We start from the raw sequence: 15751 nt of genomic DNA, 5'->3' as shown, positions 1-15751 counted from the left end.
GCTTTCCTAGATGGGCCATTGGCCTGATCCAGCCGACTCTTCTTACGTTCTTATTTAACAGATTGCTTTTCAACTAGGGTCACTGGAGCCTCATTTTCAGAGAGATAACCCCTCCACCACCACCTTTGCCTACATCCAGTGCAACTGTACCATAGAAAACAACATTTTGTACCTGCTTCATTTTTTTCTGTTTCACAGCTCCTAAGGCAGTGGAAAATTTGCCTTTCATCTTGCTAGTTTAAAACCAAAATAAAAACCCTAAGATGCACAAGAAGTGCAATAACTTCCTGTAACTAATACCTGACTATCAGAGACTTAAGTGTGTCTTTGCTCTGATGGATCCTATACCAAAGGTTCATCTAATGCAACATTTTGTTCTTCATAGCCAGGCAGATACTTGAGAAGCTCAGAAGGAGAACATGAGTTCAGCGGTATACTCAGCACTCATGCAACCCAGCTACTAGCGTTCAGAGGCATACTGGTGACCTTGGAAGGTAGAGCATAGCCATCATGCCCAGTAGCCAGCTTGCCTAATCCCTTTTCTTCTAGGACAAGAAAAATCCTAAACGATGGTTCTTGAATTCTCATCTCTTAAGATTTCTGGTATTCACCACAGGACAGTCATTAAATCTCAGCCAGCCTTTCTTTATTTGAGGCTGCATACACAACATATATTTAAAGCTCTCTTAAAGCACCTGGACCAAGAATCCTGGGAACTGTAGCTTTTACCCCGCCATTGAACTACATTTCCCAGCACCTTTTACAAGCTACCGTTCCCTGGCTTCTTATGAGTGGAGAAATATGCTCTGAATGTATGTTGTGCAGAGACTGATTTTCTCTCACATCCAGTACTACGACTGCTTGTTTTATGGGCTTTTTAAAATATCCAAAATCTGACATTTTTTCCTTGTCAGGCCTGAGCAAAAGGGCAAGGAAGAAAACAGTTGCAAAGAAGTAAGCTAGTTTCTAAGCACACATTTTTTATATAGCACTAGGTTTTTGTTTGCTCTGTTCATATTTGCTAGTAATGTCAAAATAGGCTGTGGACACTCTCCATTTTGCTTGTTATCCAGTGTGCTCCCATGGCTGGTTTGGAAAGCCATGTACACAAGAGGTTAACCACAATCTACCCTATCCTGTGATTTCTTAAGAAATACTGCATTTTGATTCATTTCCCCCACAAACCTGCTTCGATCTGAATTGAGAAAAAGAATGACCTAGCTGTGTTTTAAGCCAGTAATGTGCACACTGCCTTAGATTGCAACAAGAGTAATCATGGTTTTTTCCCAGGGTGCTTTGAAAGCTAGCATAGTAGCCCTAAGATAAAAGGCTAATAGCAGAACACAAAGGGATCGCTTAAATTGAGAGTTCCAAAGAGTTTCCATTATTAATGATGTATAAGAGAGGGGAAGGATGGAAGCCAATAAATAGTAACCTTTACAGTGCCGTTATTGCAGAGAAGGCTGTTTTTAAGTAGCAGTCAAAAGGTAATAGGGTATAGTGCTATAAAGTTTTATGAATCACTATCCAGAAAACAAGATGATGGTTCAGCAGGGTATTCTGAACTCTTAACTGATTTGTTAACGTTAGAGACTATATGAAGTCAGATTTTGAAGTGCATATTTTAGCTCTACTTTCTAGAGATATTCAGTTCAACATCTACATGCCATTGAAGAGATGGCCAGCATGTGTGCAGCACAACAACTGTCTCATTTAAGTTTGCTTTCTAAAATTAAGTTCTGAGTCATGTGTCTCCTTGAAATACAGTGGTACCTCAGGTTACATATGCTTCAGGTTACAGGCTCCGCTAGCCCAGAAATAGTGCTTCAGGTTAAGAACTTTGCTTCAGGGTGAGAACAGAAATCGTGCTCCGGCGGCATGGCGGCAGCAGGAGACCCCATTAGCTAAAGTGGAGATTCAGGTTAAGAACAGTTTCAGGTTAAGAACAGACCTCCGGAATGAATTAAGTACTTAACCAGAGGTACCACTGTAAACAAATCTCGCTTTCCACAAGACATAGCTAAGGGATAAAAGTTGGCACACAATGTTGCTTAAAAACTTACAACACCCTTTTGAAGGACACTTCTACCTAGTGAGAAACCAGTAAGTCTATTCATAATCCAGATGCAAGGCGATGCAAGGCTTTTGTGTTTGGCAACCTTTTAAAGAGAATAATTTGCATTTGATAGCATATGAGTTACACATGTGCCAGGTTTTAACCCAGTTTTTTTTTACATGCTACTGTATTTACATTTTAGAAACTGAATTTAGATCCTCATTTACTGAAATAACACTGCAGTTCTGCAGCATAAAGAGAGATACAGCGATGCAAGGCATGCCATATCACAGCTGATATGTTTATGGTGTCAGTGTATCAGGACAGTGATTGTCAATTGCAGCAACTTCCAGGAACTGATTAGCAGCTTGTGCAAGAAACTTAGAATTCACTGCAGATTTAGTATGGAGTCACAAAAGCAATAAAAAGGGCAAGAATATAGTAACAGGAACCAGGACATTCCTTGGTGCTTGTTTTATTACTAGTATCTGCTGATTATATGGAACAATAAAGAACAACAACAACAACAACAACAACAACAACAACAACAACAAACTTTGAGTAGGGTGGGGGGAATCTAACTTAAAATATGAAACTAACAGGTTTTGTGATAGGAACATCTATTGTGAAAGTGGAGCTTGAGCTTTGATCGATAAATGGCATCCATTGACATTGAGCTTAGACTTCTGATACAGAAAGGGCACAAGTTAGTCCTGCATTGTCTGTACTGTAAATAAATGCAACAACAGTTTACTTGCTGTGCTGTTCTTCCTTTTCCCTTCCACCACCACCTCAGACTTTTGGGGGATATGTGTGTGACAGGGCGCTGTAGGGAGGACAGGGGGCTAGAGGGAAATAGGGAGAGAGAAATTTTCCCCTCTTTCACAAGTGGATACCTTTCAATGGAGGGGGCAATAATAATAATAATAATAATAATAATAATAATAATAATATCTTTATTGTCATTGCCCCCTTCGGGGACAACAATGGAGGTTAATTACCAGCCAGTGTTTATATGGCTGGAACACTTGCTTACCACACTCTTTAAACATCTTAGGTTTTGCAGTATTGCATATACTTTCTGGTTGGATATTCAATATAGCTTTGTTGCATAATTTGCTGCCTTTTTGTAGCCTTAGTGTTCCATAGTTTCCCTGGTAATGCCTATTAAAGAACTCATGCCGTATTCTTAATATCACTAAATGATGTATAATTCTGTCTTTATTGCTATGTTTATTTCAGTAGTTACTGAGGAAGTATGGCAAACCTTTCCTGCTCTATGAAGCTTTAAAGTACTTTTATTGAGTTGGATACAAATAAGCAGATTAAGAGATCTTAAGAATTAATAATATATGTGAATTACTGGTGTCATAATTTCATAGCAAGAAATAATAATAAATATTTTTATACCCATGTAACATCTCTGAAAAAGAAAGAAGATAATGTTCTGTTTGGAGTGCATTAACAAAATGTTACCAAATTGTGTTTTTATTTAATGCCCATGCTGGTAACATAATTTGCTTATTAAAAGGAAGACCTATAAAAACGCTTTTGGATCCCTCACTCAGTCCCAGTGCAAGGGCGTGGGGAGCACTTTCACACCCCTGGTGCAGAGCTACCCTCTATTCATTTGATTTATGTCCACTTCAAAATGAGATGTTTTCATACAAGCTGCCATATTGGATTAAACTAGTTTTCTGTCTAACTCATTATTTTGCCTGCTGACTGTGACCAGTCAGATACTATTGTGTGATTCTTGTGGAAGGCATGATGGTCATATCTTGGTCTGTCGCTCCCCAGCATTAGATAATCACAGGTATAGGTATAGGAATGGTGCTTCATGGCTTGTAGGCACTAAGTACCCTTTGATGGTGGATTAATTTGCTTGCAATTCAATTAGGTCGTTGTGGTTTTCACCCTGCATTATCAGCCATTCAATTCATCATTTACCACCAGTAAGTAGCAGCTGTGTTGATGGCAGATACATTAATTCATTCTCTGACCACCAGGTGCTGCCACTACATTCTTTTTCCTTACCCTTTTGTTGCTGGTGCTTCTACTTGAAGAAATACCATAACATCAGCAGTAGTAACTAGCAGAAGAAAGGCAATAAGCATAGCTGAAGGGAAAGAGTATTAGGTAAAGAAGTAGTGAGTGAGCAAGAGTAACAACAATAGGGTGGAAGGACTGGGGCATGAGTAGGCAGAGCAAGTAGAGGAGACAGGAGTCCCCCTTTGAAAGGTAAGGTTTGCAAGACTGATTTATTTTTGTATCTGATTTTGGCATGTGATCATATGAGATCAAAAGGGTTCTGTACACAGCATTTGGAACATGTTGCTTCCCTCAAAGAATTCTGGGCACTCTAGTTTACCACTCACAGGGTTTCAATTCCATCACTCCGGAACAAACTGCAGCACCCAGAATTCTTTAAGAAAAATATGCTCTGGATGTGCTTTAAAGGTATAGCGAGTACAGAGACAAATGATGAAGTAACCCTAAGACCAGAAGGAGATGTTTGTCTTAGACATTTGTAGCATTTGTCTTAAACATTCCAGAGGTGGAGCCATGATAATCTGTTGCAGCAGCAACAACAAAATGTGTTAAGTCTTTTCAAGGTGCCACAAAACTCCTTGTTGTTTAAACATTCACAGCAGAGACAAACATTAAGAGAGAAGGGAGCTATTGCTGTTTTTAACTCTGCATAAACTGTTCAGTATAAAATGCATGAATTAAGATCATCTAGGCAAAACGCCAACAGCTGCAGTTCTGGTTTTCTTTTGTGACAATAGATATAGCAGGAGGGATTATTAAATTTTCCCTCCCGGTTGGTCCTTTTCATTCAGCCTCTTTACCATGTTTCAAATGACAGGCAGAAATATAGGGACAGCCTTGAAAATTCAAGAGACCACATAAAATGTCTAAGCAAGAATATGATTTACCGTATAAGCCTGCAGCTTTGTCGCTGTAACTTATTTTTTAAAAAAACAACAGCATTTGAACCCCAGGCTTAGATTACAAATAACTAACATCTTTAAAAGATGCATAAATAACTAACATCTTTAAAAGATGCATAAATATACCTACATAGAAGTGCATTAATCCCAGTTTGTTAATCCCATATTAATAAAGCGCATGCCATTAGTCGAAAGTATGATGGAATGTTTTAGCTTGAACAGTCCACAGCTGTAGCTTAGCCAACAAATGAAGGGGTGTGGAGAGAGATCTCTGTTGCTATAGCTGTGATATCATACACGTTACTAACATGTGGTTGGTTATTTTGCGTTTCAGATCACTGCTTGTAGTGGAGCACAAAGGAACCGCAGAGACTTCCACGTCCTTCATTGAGAAGAAAGAAGCCAGCAGAGCAGGATTAATACAGGCTTGTTTCTGGTGGTCTTCTTATACAAAGGCTGCCTTCGAGGGTGGGGGAAGAAGGAAGAAAGAAACACCGTGCTTATTTAATGAGCTGTGAAATGAAGCGCTGCTGCTGCTGCTACTGCTGCTGCTAACCTCCCAATTCCTAGATTCATCTGCTATTCATTGTGCTTAATATACATGTTTCTGCACTGTGCATTTAGAAGATCCCAGAAAGGAATTCAAAACGGCTGCCGGGGAAAGACCACCAAACATGCCTACAGAAACACTACAGACAGGTAGCATGGTGAAACCTGTCAGCCCCGCCATCACTTTCACTTCAGCCGTTCCACTCCGCATTCTAAACAAAGGACCTGACTATTTTCGCAGGCAAGCAGAGCCTAACCCAAAAAGACTTAGTGCTGTGGAGAGGCTGGAAGCTGACAAGGCAAAATACGTCAAGAGCCAAGAGGTCATCAACGCCAAACAAGAGCCTGTGAAACCAGCAGTGCTTCCCAAGCCGCCAGTGTGTCCTGCAGCCAAGCGGGCTTTGGGCAGCCCTACCTTGAAAGTGTTTAGCAACAATGCAAAGACTGAGAGTGGTGTCCAAAGGGAGAATCTGAAGCTAGAGATTTTGAAAAACATAATCAATAGCTCAGAGGGCTCTAGTTCAGGTTCGGGTCACAAACATAGTTCACGAAACTGGCCTCCCCACAAATCCGATTCAGGAGACCTTAACCGGCATTCGTTTGCAGAATCCTTAAAGGTTTACCCCACCCAAGGCCGTAGCAGTCCTCAAGAAAGCAACTCCAATGTGGGTAGAAGGCTATTGGGACAGTCGCCAGAGTCATTCTTGCACGTTTCCCATAGCTCATCAGACATTAGGAAAGTATCTAGTGGCAAAACCTTAAAAGCAATACCGTGCAGTAGTTCAGCTCCACCTCTCCCTCCCAAACCCAAAATTGCTGCCATCACCACGCTGAAATCGCCAGAGATGGACACAGTAGAATCCAGCTGTGGAGTCAGTAGACGACCTTCTCTACAGCGCTCGAAGTCAGACTTAAGTGACAGATACTTTCGAGTTGATGCAGATGTTGAAAGATTCTTTAACTACTGTGGACTGGATCCTGAAGAACTTGAAAATCTTGGGATGGAAAATTTTGCAAGGGCTAACTCTGATATTATCTCTCTCAATTTTCGCAGTGCAAGTATGATAAGTTCAGACTGTGAACAGTCTCAGGACAGCAACAGTGACCTTAGAAACGATGATAGTGCCAATGACCGCGTGCCATATGGCATTTCTGCAATCGAAAGAAATGCCAGAATCATCAAGTGGTTATACAGCATCAAGCAAGCTAGAGAGTCACAGAAAGTGTCCCATGTGTGAGTTGGATCCGCAGGGGGGCAAAGAGGGACTGTATCTTTGTGAATATTGTGAAGGGTTGTGAAGTCTACTTGAAGTCTTAATACACTTCTCAGATCTCTTTTTGTGTTGCTTGTTGTGCAATGTTTTCAAGTTGCATGCCTGTCAACATGTGAACTGACCTGGCTTCCACTTGAACAATAACTAGCTACAGAGCCTGGCTAAGCATACACACATTATCTGCCAAAAGTTTAAGACCAGAATCTAAATAGGGCTTTGTTTATGAACAAATTGTTTACATTAAATGGTTATATGGCTTCTTTTTTCTAGATCTGTAGGTCCCTTGTGGTTGTTTTGGGGTTTTGTTTTGTACATTTTTGTGTGTGTCTTGAGCACAGGTATAGTTAAGACACAGGACAGAAATTGCCAACCTAAGATTGTTATAGCACCGTGCATTAGAACGGCATAGTAGTCTGTGGAATGAATGGGTCAGTACCAATAATAATAATAATAATAATAATAACAACAACAACAACAACAACAATAATTTTTATTATTTATACCCCGCCCATCTGGCTGGGTTTCCCCAGCTACTCTGAGCAGCTTCCAGCACATATAAAAATATAAAAAAATGTCAAACATTACAAATTTCCCTATACAGGGCTGCCTTCAGATGTCTTCATCTGTGAACAGCAGTAAAAGGCAGTGGTATAGGGCTGAGCTTGCAGGGAGGACGGGGGCTGGCCTGTCCATGAACTACATTGTATAATGCAATTATTTTTCTTTCTTTTTTTAAAAAAGGTTGTTTACCTTTCAAAGAAAGGATACACAGGTTTTCTGTCGTAATCTTCTAACTGAATCCCCCCTGCACACCCACCCACACGCCTGGTGCCCCCATATACAGCCTTTTTACAAGCAGTGGTCTGGAAAGCTATAAACTATTTTTTTTGATGTAGCAAGAACGGTAATGGTTTGGTTTCACCAATCTAGGGGTATTTTGAAAAGAGGCTGGGAAAATGAAAAGGATGGGTGGCATTTTAAAGGAAACTTCCTTGTCTTAAACTTTTGACAGGAATGGTTAGATCCTGTTTGCTGATCTTTGAATGCCTTTAAACTAGACAAAGCACATCATGATCACAAGCTCCTGCTGCTGACTACTTTTTTTGTAGACCTGTTTGAGCAGTTCATGAACAGAAAATGGAAGTACACAGCCATATCAGTATAATAAGAGCCTCTTACCCAGAAGTTTAAACACACTCAATATAGCTGAACTATATCTGAGAAATTGTGATTATGTTGTCTTAAATATGTTATATCTTAAGGCTGTGGAAGTTTGTTACAGCTCTAGGAAACTGTAGAAACATGACAGTATGTAGCTTCTTCTTTTTTGTACCCTTCTCTTCCTCCTTGCACCGTACAATGTTTAGTGCTGCACGTCAATCTGTTACACTTTTCTTTATTTTGACAATCTTGTGTCTTCCCAATGGTTTAACTGTCATGTCAAAGTGGCAGTTGTGGTGCATAGCGGAGAGTTGAAAGTGCAGTGGTCTGCTTCATTATTATTATCATTATTATTATTATTCATGCTTTGAAGTACTTTGCAGCACTCTTATACTTCATCAGCTAATAGGAAACTTTTTCTTGTGTAAATGCTGTAAGACTTTGTACATATTTCAGTTCTTACGAGATCTTTAAAAAAAAGTGTTATGCTAATAAATAGCTCTTGGTGCAGCTACTGGTCACGAGTTTCTCTGTTTGTCCTCATTATGCTAAAGTGGGCACAGGAAAAAGATTGAATGTAATGAGTGTGAAAGCAACTCCTGGTTAAATGTATAATGGAAATAGTCCCCATCCCCTAACTCAACCCTTTTACTGCTAGATTAGGCATAATCAGGGTTGCTGTTATTGTTAAAATTTGTAGTCTTAGCCTTCAACCCCAAGGTTCCCAGGGCAGTGCATAACAATACGTTTGTTCATCAATTCAATAAGTTTATTGTGCTAGCCAAAGGCCATAACAGTTCATAACAAAATCAACACAAATGTCATAAAGCAAATATCAAACCAATATATCAAGAAATCAGAATCAGACAACGCAGCAGCAATCTATCTGTTACATCAGCCCGGATCATATTCTTTTGTTTTTGTATAATTATGTATTTTGTACTCTTATTCGGTATTTTTCTGTTGTGAACCACCCTGGGATCTTCAGATGAAGGGCAATATACAAATTTGAATATAATAATAGTAATAATAATAATAATAATAATAATATGCCTGTAGAAATTAATGCATCTGAATCTGACACCTAAAAACAGTGTAGGCGACAGGTGGATCTCGATGGGGAGAGAATTCCACAACCAGATTGCTACAACAAAGATCCTAATCCACATCATTACATCACGAGATATCAGCAGAACTAAGAACAAGGCCTCTCTTGGAAATCTTAAGGCACGGGATACCAGGTAATAGGGGAGGCATTGTTTTAAATACTTTGGCTTAGGCTATATAGATGCCATAGGCCAAAGTCAGTATCATAAATTGGGCCCAGTAGAAAACAGGCAGCCATTAGATACCCTTAAGGCTAGGTGTTACAAATGTAGAGAGGTGTGTTATACCAGAGTCAGACTGTTGGTTCAACTACCACACCATTGTCTATTTTGACTGGCAGTGGCTCTCCCAACCGCACCTGGAGATGCAAACTTGCCTTCTAAGGCTAAAAGAAGAGGGGGTGATTTTCATGAGGGCCACATCTGGGCGGAAGGATTAAAACTCCTCACATACTGTCTCTTCTTTAGAGGCCATTCCTGAAAAAAGTGGTTCAGGTATAAGTATGTGTTCACAACAGCAGAGATGAAAGGAGGTGAAGAAGCTAACTTTTATCAATTAGTACCAGAATTTTAACAGATCACTGGGGCTCAGTGGCATGTGCTCAAGAGTTTTTAAATAATGCGAATATAAATTTGTTATACCTTTATGCAACTTGTCACCAGAATCCATCCTGAAAAACAGCCAATGCAATGCCAGTTCTTAAAAAGGGGTCTAAGGGAGAGTCACAACAATTAGCTAGTTACTCTTTGTCCTAGGTAAATTGGTAGAATTATTAAAGTTAGAATTATTATTTGTATTTTATTTTACTGGAGTACAAGTGCATATATTGCCACACAGAAAACCACAAATGTGAATAAGGGCATATAACGAATATGAATGAAGTCATAGCCCAAAGGACTAATAAGTTAGATTACAACATGATAACCATAATGTCAAATAAGTGAATCTTTCAAAAAGGATGAATTAGGTGGGGGATGAGTACTTGACACCCCTTTGTTGATGTAATTAAGGGAAATCACATTTCAAAGAAGTCTTATTTAGCTGCATCACTTGCCAGTCTACTTTGACATGTTATCTTTCAGGCACTGCCCAAAAAAACATAATTCTGGACTAATTCTGAACTGAATATCTAGAGAAGCATTTCCAGTTATATCTGCCTCCATTCTAACTGCTATAGGAAGAATACAATGAGGTCCTTCTGGAGAAGCTGTTATTGATGCTCTTCATATACACATACATGCAAAATGGTAACTTGGGGCAATGCAGTATGTTTAGACATACAATGTCTGATATATTCCTTAAACCGTTTCCCAGAATGTCTTAACCACTTGACCAGCCCACCCCATGAAGATCATTCACCCCCTTTTCCTTGCATCTCCTCCAGCACATGTGAGAGACATTGTTCCATCGATGTTGCAAAAATGGTTGGGGGTAAGATAGTACCTATGCATGAGTTTCAAGGAAACCACACATACTGAAGCTGAGGTGGACTTTGCAGAGCACTTTGGTCCGCATGAATGACAAGCAAAGCTCCAGAATAAAGGTTCCTGCATCCATTCCTCATAGAATTCTTAAAACTTCATTGTTATCAGAAGACTGAAAATGAATTCATTGCAAATGGTGGATACCACATGTTCAGGAACTGAGGTAACACGTGCCTTTTCAAACTGTAAGAGTGTTGCCTGCTGAATATTTAGAAGCTTAGATGCAAATGAGCTTATTTGATGGTGTAGCAGCTAGTTAAACTGATACCTTGAAGCTTTTCAGCAAGTTGTGCTTTGCCATCTAAAGAAGTCTGGTATTCTGTTCAGTCTGCATTTTCCACAACCAATGCATTTCTTACCCTATTTTTTGCTCCATAAGACGCACCTGACCATAAGGTGCACCTAGTTTTTAGAGGGGGAATGCAAGAAAAAAAATATTATTTAAAGGGAGCGCTGAGCTCCCTTTCACAAGCTGCGCGGAGTGTGTGTGCGGCGCTTGCAGGCTTTTCTCCGAGGAGTGCCACACACACACACTCCACGCGGCTCTTTAAAGGGAGCGCGGTTCTTGGGGGCTTTTGTGGGAGGTGGGGGAAATGAGAGAGCCTTGCTCTGTCCCTTCCCCCACCTCCCGCAAAAGCCAGGGATAGCCGCGTGAAGCCTCCGCAGGGCAGCGGGATGAGGCTTCGCTAAGGCAGAAGCTAGAACTGCTCGAAGGAGCGCTGCAGAGGCTTCGGGGGCTACCCCAGAGCTTCTCAGGAGCGTGGGGCATCTGCGTGCAGCCTGCCCGCTGCTCCCAGGACTGGCGGGGGAAGCCTGGGTCCCCCCCCCTCCAGCCCCAGGGACCACACATTCGCTCCATAAGACACACAGACATTTCCCCTTAGTTTTTAAGAGGAAACAAGTGCATCTTATGGAGCGAAAAATACGGTATATATCCCCATGTCTGTGAAACAGGGGTGATCCAAGAATCCAAATATATGTAACGTTAGCATTTTAGCCCAGGATTTCCACAGTGCCCTTAAAAAGATACTGTGTATTTCTATCATGGTTAAGAGAGGACTGCCCTTAATGATGGCGAATGAAGCAGAAGTTCCCAGGGAAGACTCATTCTTGATAACATGGATCAGTTGTTTGAATTTAAATGGGTCATAATATATTTTTAGAGTTGGAAAGCCAAATGCTCCTGTAGTGGTCTGTCCTTTATGTACCCTAGCTACAATAAAACCTGTAGCTCCTTGTATTGGTCTCTACCCCCACCGCAGGCATTGTAACTCTCCAAAGGAGTTAGCTACAGTACTTGGATTATGTATCTGCTTTGGAGAGAGCCAAGGCTGAACTCCTGTGGACTTAGTTGGATGTATTTGGCCCACCTCCAAAGCAAAGCAAATATTGTCTGAAGCAAAGCTGTCCCCTATTGGAAGCACTGAAGCAGGTTCCAAAATGAATTCTTTTTCTCTGCACACTCCTGTTAGCAACTATAGTACAAGCATTTGCTACTTCTTCGTTGTTAATACAAATAGGAGTTGCATGCCTATGTACTCCCATTAGCAGGAATTCAGATTTGTCATAAAGCATTGTACTTTCAAGTGTGTCATTCTCAACTCTGTTTCAAAAATGTAGAACAATGAATTAATAACTTCCTGCATATGCCCAAAAGGGAGAGTCACAAGAAAGTTAAAATGCAGCTGTTCTGCTACTACTTCATATTTTGCAGTTATATTCTGGTAGGAAAATAGGGACAAATGATGATGAAAAGTTTCAGATAGAAATTATGCATTTCAGTCTTGTGCTATAGAATGCTGTGTTTGTTTGCAAAAGAAATCTAACATCTGATGATCAAGGGCTTTTGAAGGGCAAACACAGAAGGAATAATGTGTTTGGCAGGAATTCAACAGTCAAAAGACACATTTAGAAAATGCAGCCAATCAGCATTGCTGACTTTCTCTTTCTTTTTTTCCTGCTGCAGCTTCATCCATCCATGGAGGCTGCACATATTTGATTCAAGTCTCTCTGCTCATTCAGTGAGAAACAAAGTGCTTAATGGAGCTCTGGGAAAGGGAGTTGAATAAACTCCCCGCAGAAGTCTATCACCCGGAAAGTGCCAAATATCAGCAGCTGGAGCAGACTTTTCCCTTGCCTGCATGTAATGCTATAATTCTTGGCTTCAGACAAAATAACTTATTTATTTTCTTTCTATTTTTTTCAAGTTCACAGGTAGCATAAACGTCAACATGAAAGAGATTAAAAGGGGACGATGCCTCAATAAATGGAATTGATCGGTGACAGAGGCTTTGACGATTACAGCTCAGGAGCCTACACTGCAGTTTATTAGAGGGTTTTCTCAGGGGCAATGAATTCACTGAGAGTGAGGCATTTTGGAGTTTTCATGAACATTCCAACTTCTCAGGAATGAAATGGTGAACTAGAGAGTCTCAGTCACTGGTTGGGCTTCTCTCTCTTCTTTCTTCCCTCATGGCCTGCAGATCTTAAGTCGCCTCAGAGAATGTGAGTAAAGAGGTGTCTCAACAGTTTTCTTAAGTCCTTTCAGGAGCAGTTCATACCTGACCATGGCATCTTCTATAATCAGTTGAGCTGATTTAATATGAAAGGTCGATGGGAGGGAAGGTCATCTCACAAACAGGCGAAGAAATAGAATGAAGCCGGGAGGGAAAATAAGAGGCCAAGCACACATTACACACAAACACGTGAAACAACACCAATGCTACTTAAAAATAAAATGAAAGATATACCAGGACCATGGGGGAGAAGGTGGTTTAACCATTTACACAAGTGATTCCAATCAATATTAGTGGGACTTAGTTTCAGTTAGAGATGTTGGAGAATTCCAATTAAAACAGGAACAGCAGTGGAAATTACCAGTGTTCACTTATTCATCCAATGTCCAGAGAGAAAACAATCCAGTAAATATGTTCGGTATTTGCTGTTGATTTCAAATGATACATAGTTGATTACATCCCCCCCCCCCAATGCATTGTGTTTGCTTTGCATTAGTGGGGGGGGGGTGGAACAACGTAATGGCAATGTAATTTATGCAATTAATAGTGCAAGTTACGCAATTTCATCTCAACAGATAGTGAGACGAATAATGTGATTTTTGGAAGAAGACGAACTGCAGCACAACACTAACACTGCTGCATGTAAGAAATACAGAACACAATGGAAAACAAGGCTTCTTAATCCCTCCACTCAGGTAGGAGGTACAGAATTGAAACTGAGCACTTCCATTTTCAGGGTGTATAACAGGGTTCAGCAAACCTTTTCAGCAGAGGGCCAGTCCACTGTCCCTCAGACCTTATGGGGGGCCAAACTGTATGTTTTTTTTGGGGGGGTGAACGATTTCCTGTGCCCCACAAATAACCCAGAGATGCATTTTAAACAAAAGCACACATTCTACTCATGTAAAAACACGCTGATTCCCAGACCGTCCGCGGGCCGGATTTAGAAGGCAATTGGGCCGGATCCTGCTCCCGGGCCTTAGTTTGCCTACCCATGGTGTACAAGAGGAGTTACAGGGCTGTTATTACACTAAACCAAAGGTGGAGAATTTGTAGTTCTCTGGATGCTGTTAGACTACAGTTCTCATCAGCTCAAAACAGAATAGCCAATGATTAGGGATTATGGGAGTTGTAGTCAATAACATGGGGGGCACAGGTCCCACACCCCTGTTCCACACCTGGAAGTAAGCCCCATTAAACTAACATCTGAGAATGCATATCTAGGATAGCACCGCTAGTGAACCAAAACAAAATGGATTCAGCTGCCTTAAAAAATGATTTAGCCTGATTAGAAGCTGGCACTCTTCTTGTGAGTACATGTTCTGGTCTGTTATTGAGAAAGTAATGGCCAATTGCCTCTAGTGTGTGAAAGACCAGTTTTGACTGTTGACACATCTACTCTGTCAGCGGTGAGCAGGTAAAGTCATTAAGAAAGTGTTAACAACTTCCAAAAGATTCAGAAGCAGCAAAAACGACAGTTCCTGATACTTCCCAGTGGCTTTATGCTAACAGGATAACTAGCATCTTAAAATGAAGAAAATTTTGGCATGAGAGCAGAAAAGATTGTATGAGGGCATTTTGGGTAATTCCGAATCATGACAGGAGGAAAATCGGGATGGGGGAAGGAATTGCTTATATAAATATAGGTTAGAAGAGAATAGCTTGGTGCTTTTAAAAGTGTGCTAAAATGTGTGACCTGCTTTTCAAGCATATTATTATTTTATAGTTAATCTTGCTTTTGTGAGGCGATTGAATAGTGCTAGGGTTTCTCTCTCCCTCCCTCCCTCCCTCTCTTCCTCTCTCTCTCTCTCTCTCTCTCTCTCTCTCTCTCTCTCTCGCACTGCAGATAATATTCCAGAGTACAAAAGAGAGTTTTCCTCCTCCACCCCCCCATTATAAATTATGGGATATAACACTGCTTTATCTGCAGTGTTTCAGTGTAGACCAATTTCCACATATCTTCTCCATTAACTCTGACCTGCAAATGACTTGGGAATGTGTGCTTTGCTAATGTGCCTCGCTGCATGAAAATTATAGTATTAAATCTCAATAAATGCTTAATTTGCTCTATCCATGTTATGCATATCGGCAAGCAGATCAGCTTACCATTATCTGGCACAAAATGAACTTCTCCTGAAAACCCTTCCTGTGAGCTTATGGATTTGGACTCCCATCTGCTGATGTGTCTGTTGTATAAAGCATTTGTGAAGAAAGAAAGCAGTCATAACACTCCCAGGTTTCCCAAGGTTCTCATTTTTTGCACTTTCTCCAGCTGTTAAACGCAAAATGGCAATTCAGATGAATTGTCTGTGTCCTATATGTTAACATGTGCATATTCTGGAGAATATGGCAAGCAAGTAAATCAAAAAAACAAAAAAGCACTGTTATCTAAATTGTAACATTCCTAGCATGCAGTGATATACAAGCAGAGTGGAGTTATACAGGCAAGCCTGATGAGTTTATAACCTTCATGTGTTGGGAAGAGATTGGAATACCTCTCTCTAATTTTCATTATAAAGTGTACTTTCGGCAAAATCTGGTGCTTTGTTTTTGGTGTCAGCTCAGATCATCCTTAGTTAAAGCATTCTTGCTCAGGTAGATCCTCTGTTGTATGCTGAGAATGGGCTTCAGCAGTGGAACAGTGGTTGTA

The 15751-nt window shown here is 40.6% G+C and overlaps 1 protein-coding gene across 4 annotated transcripts in view; it reads left to right on the top strand.

Annotated features, from left to right (window-relative positions):
• FAM110B (family with sequence similarity 110 member B) overlaps nt 1–8504 on the top strand; it is a 75657-nt gene extending 67153 nt beyond the window's left edge. For all 4 annotated transcript variants that reach the window (XM_081013551.1, XM_081013554.1, XM_081013553.1 and 1 more), the window contains one exon: nt 5345–8504. In XM_081013551.1, coding sequence (XP_080869677.1) covers nt 5685–6797 — 1113 coding nt within the window. In that variant the 5' untranslated portion in view covers nt 5345–5684 and the 3' untranslated portion in view covers nt 6798–8504. The remainder of the gene's footprint in view (nt 1–5344) is intronic.
• The last annotated feature ends 7247 nt before the right edge of the window (nt 8505–15751 follow it).

Source organism: Podarcis pityusensis (genome assembly GCF_964106645.2).
Source record: "Podarcis pityusensis genome assembly, chromosome: 7".
Classification (NCBI taxonomy): domain Eukaryota; kingdom Metazoa; phylum Chordata; class Lepidosauria; order Squamata; family Lacertidae; genus Podarcis; species Podarcis pityusensis.
The sequence above is the reverse complement of the archived record's forward strand: the minus strand, read 5'-3'. Positions and strand labels throughout refer to the sequence as shown.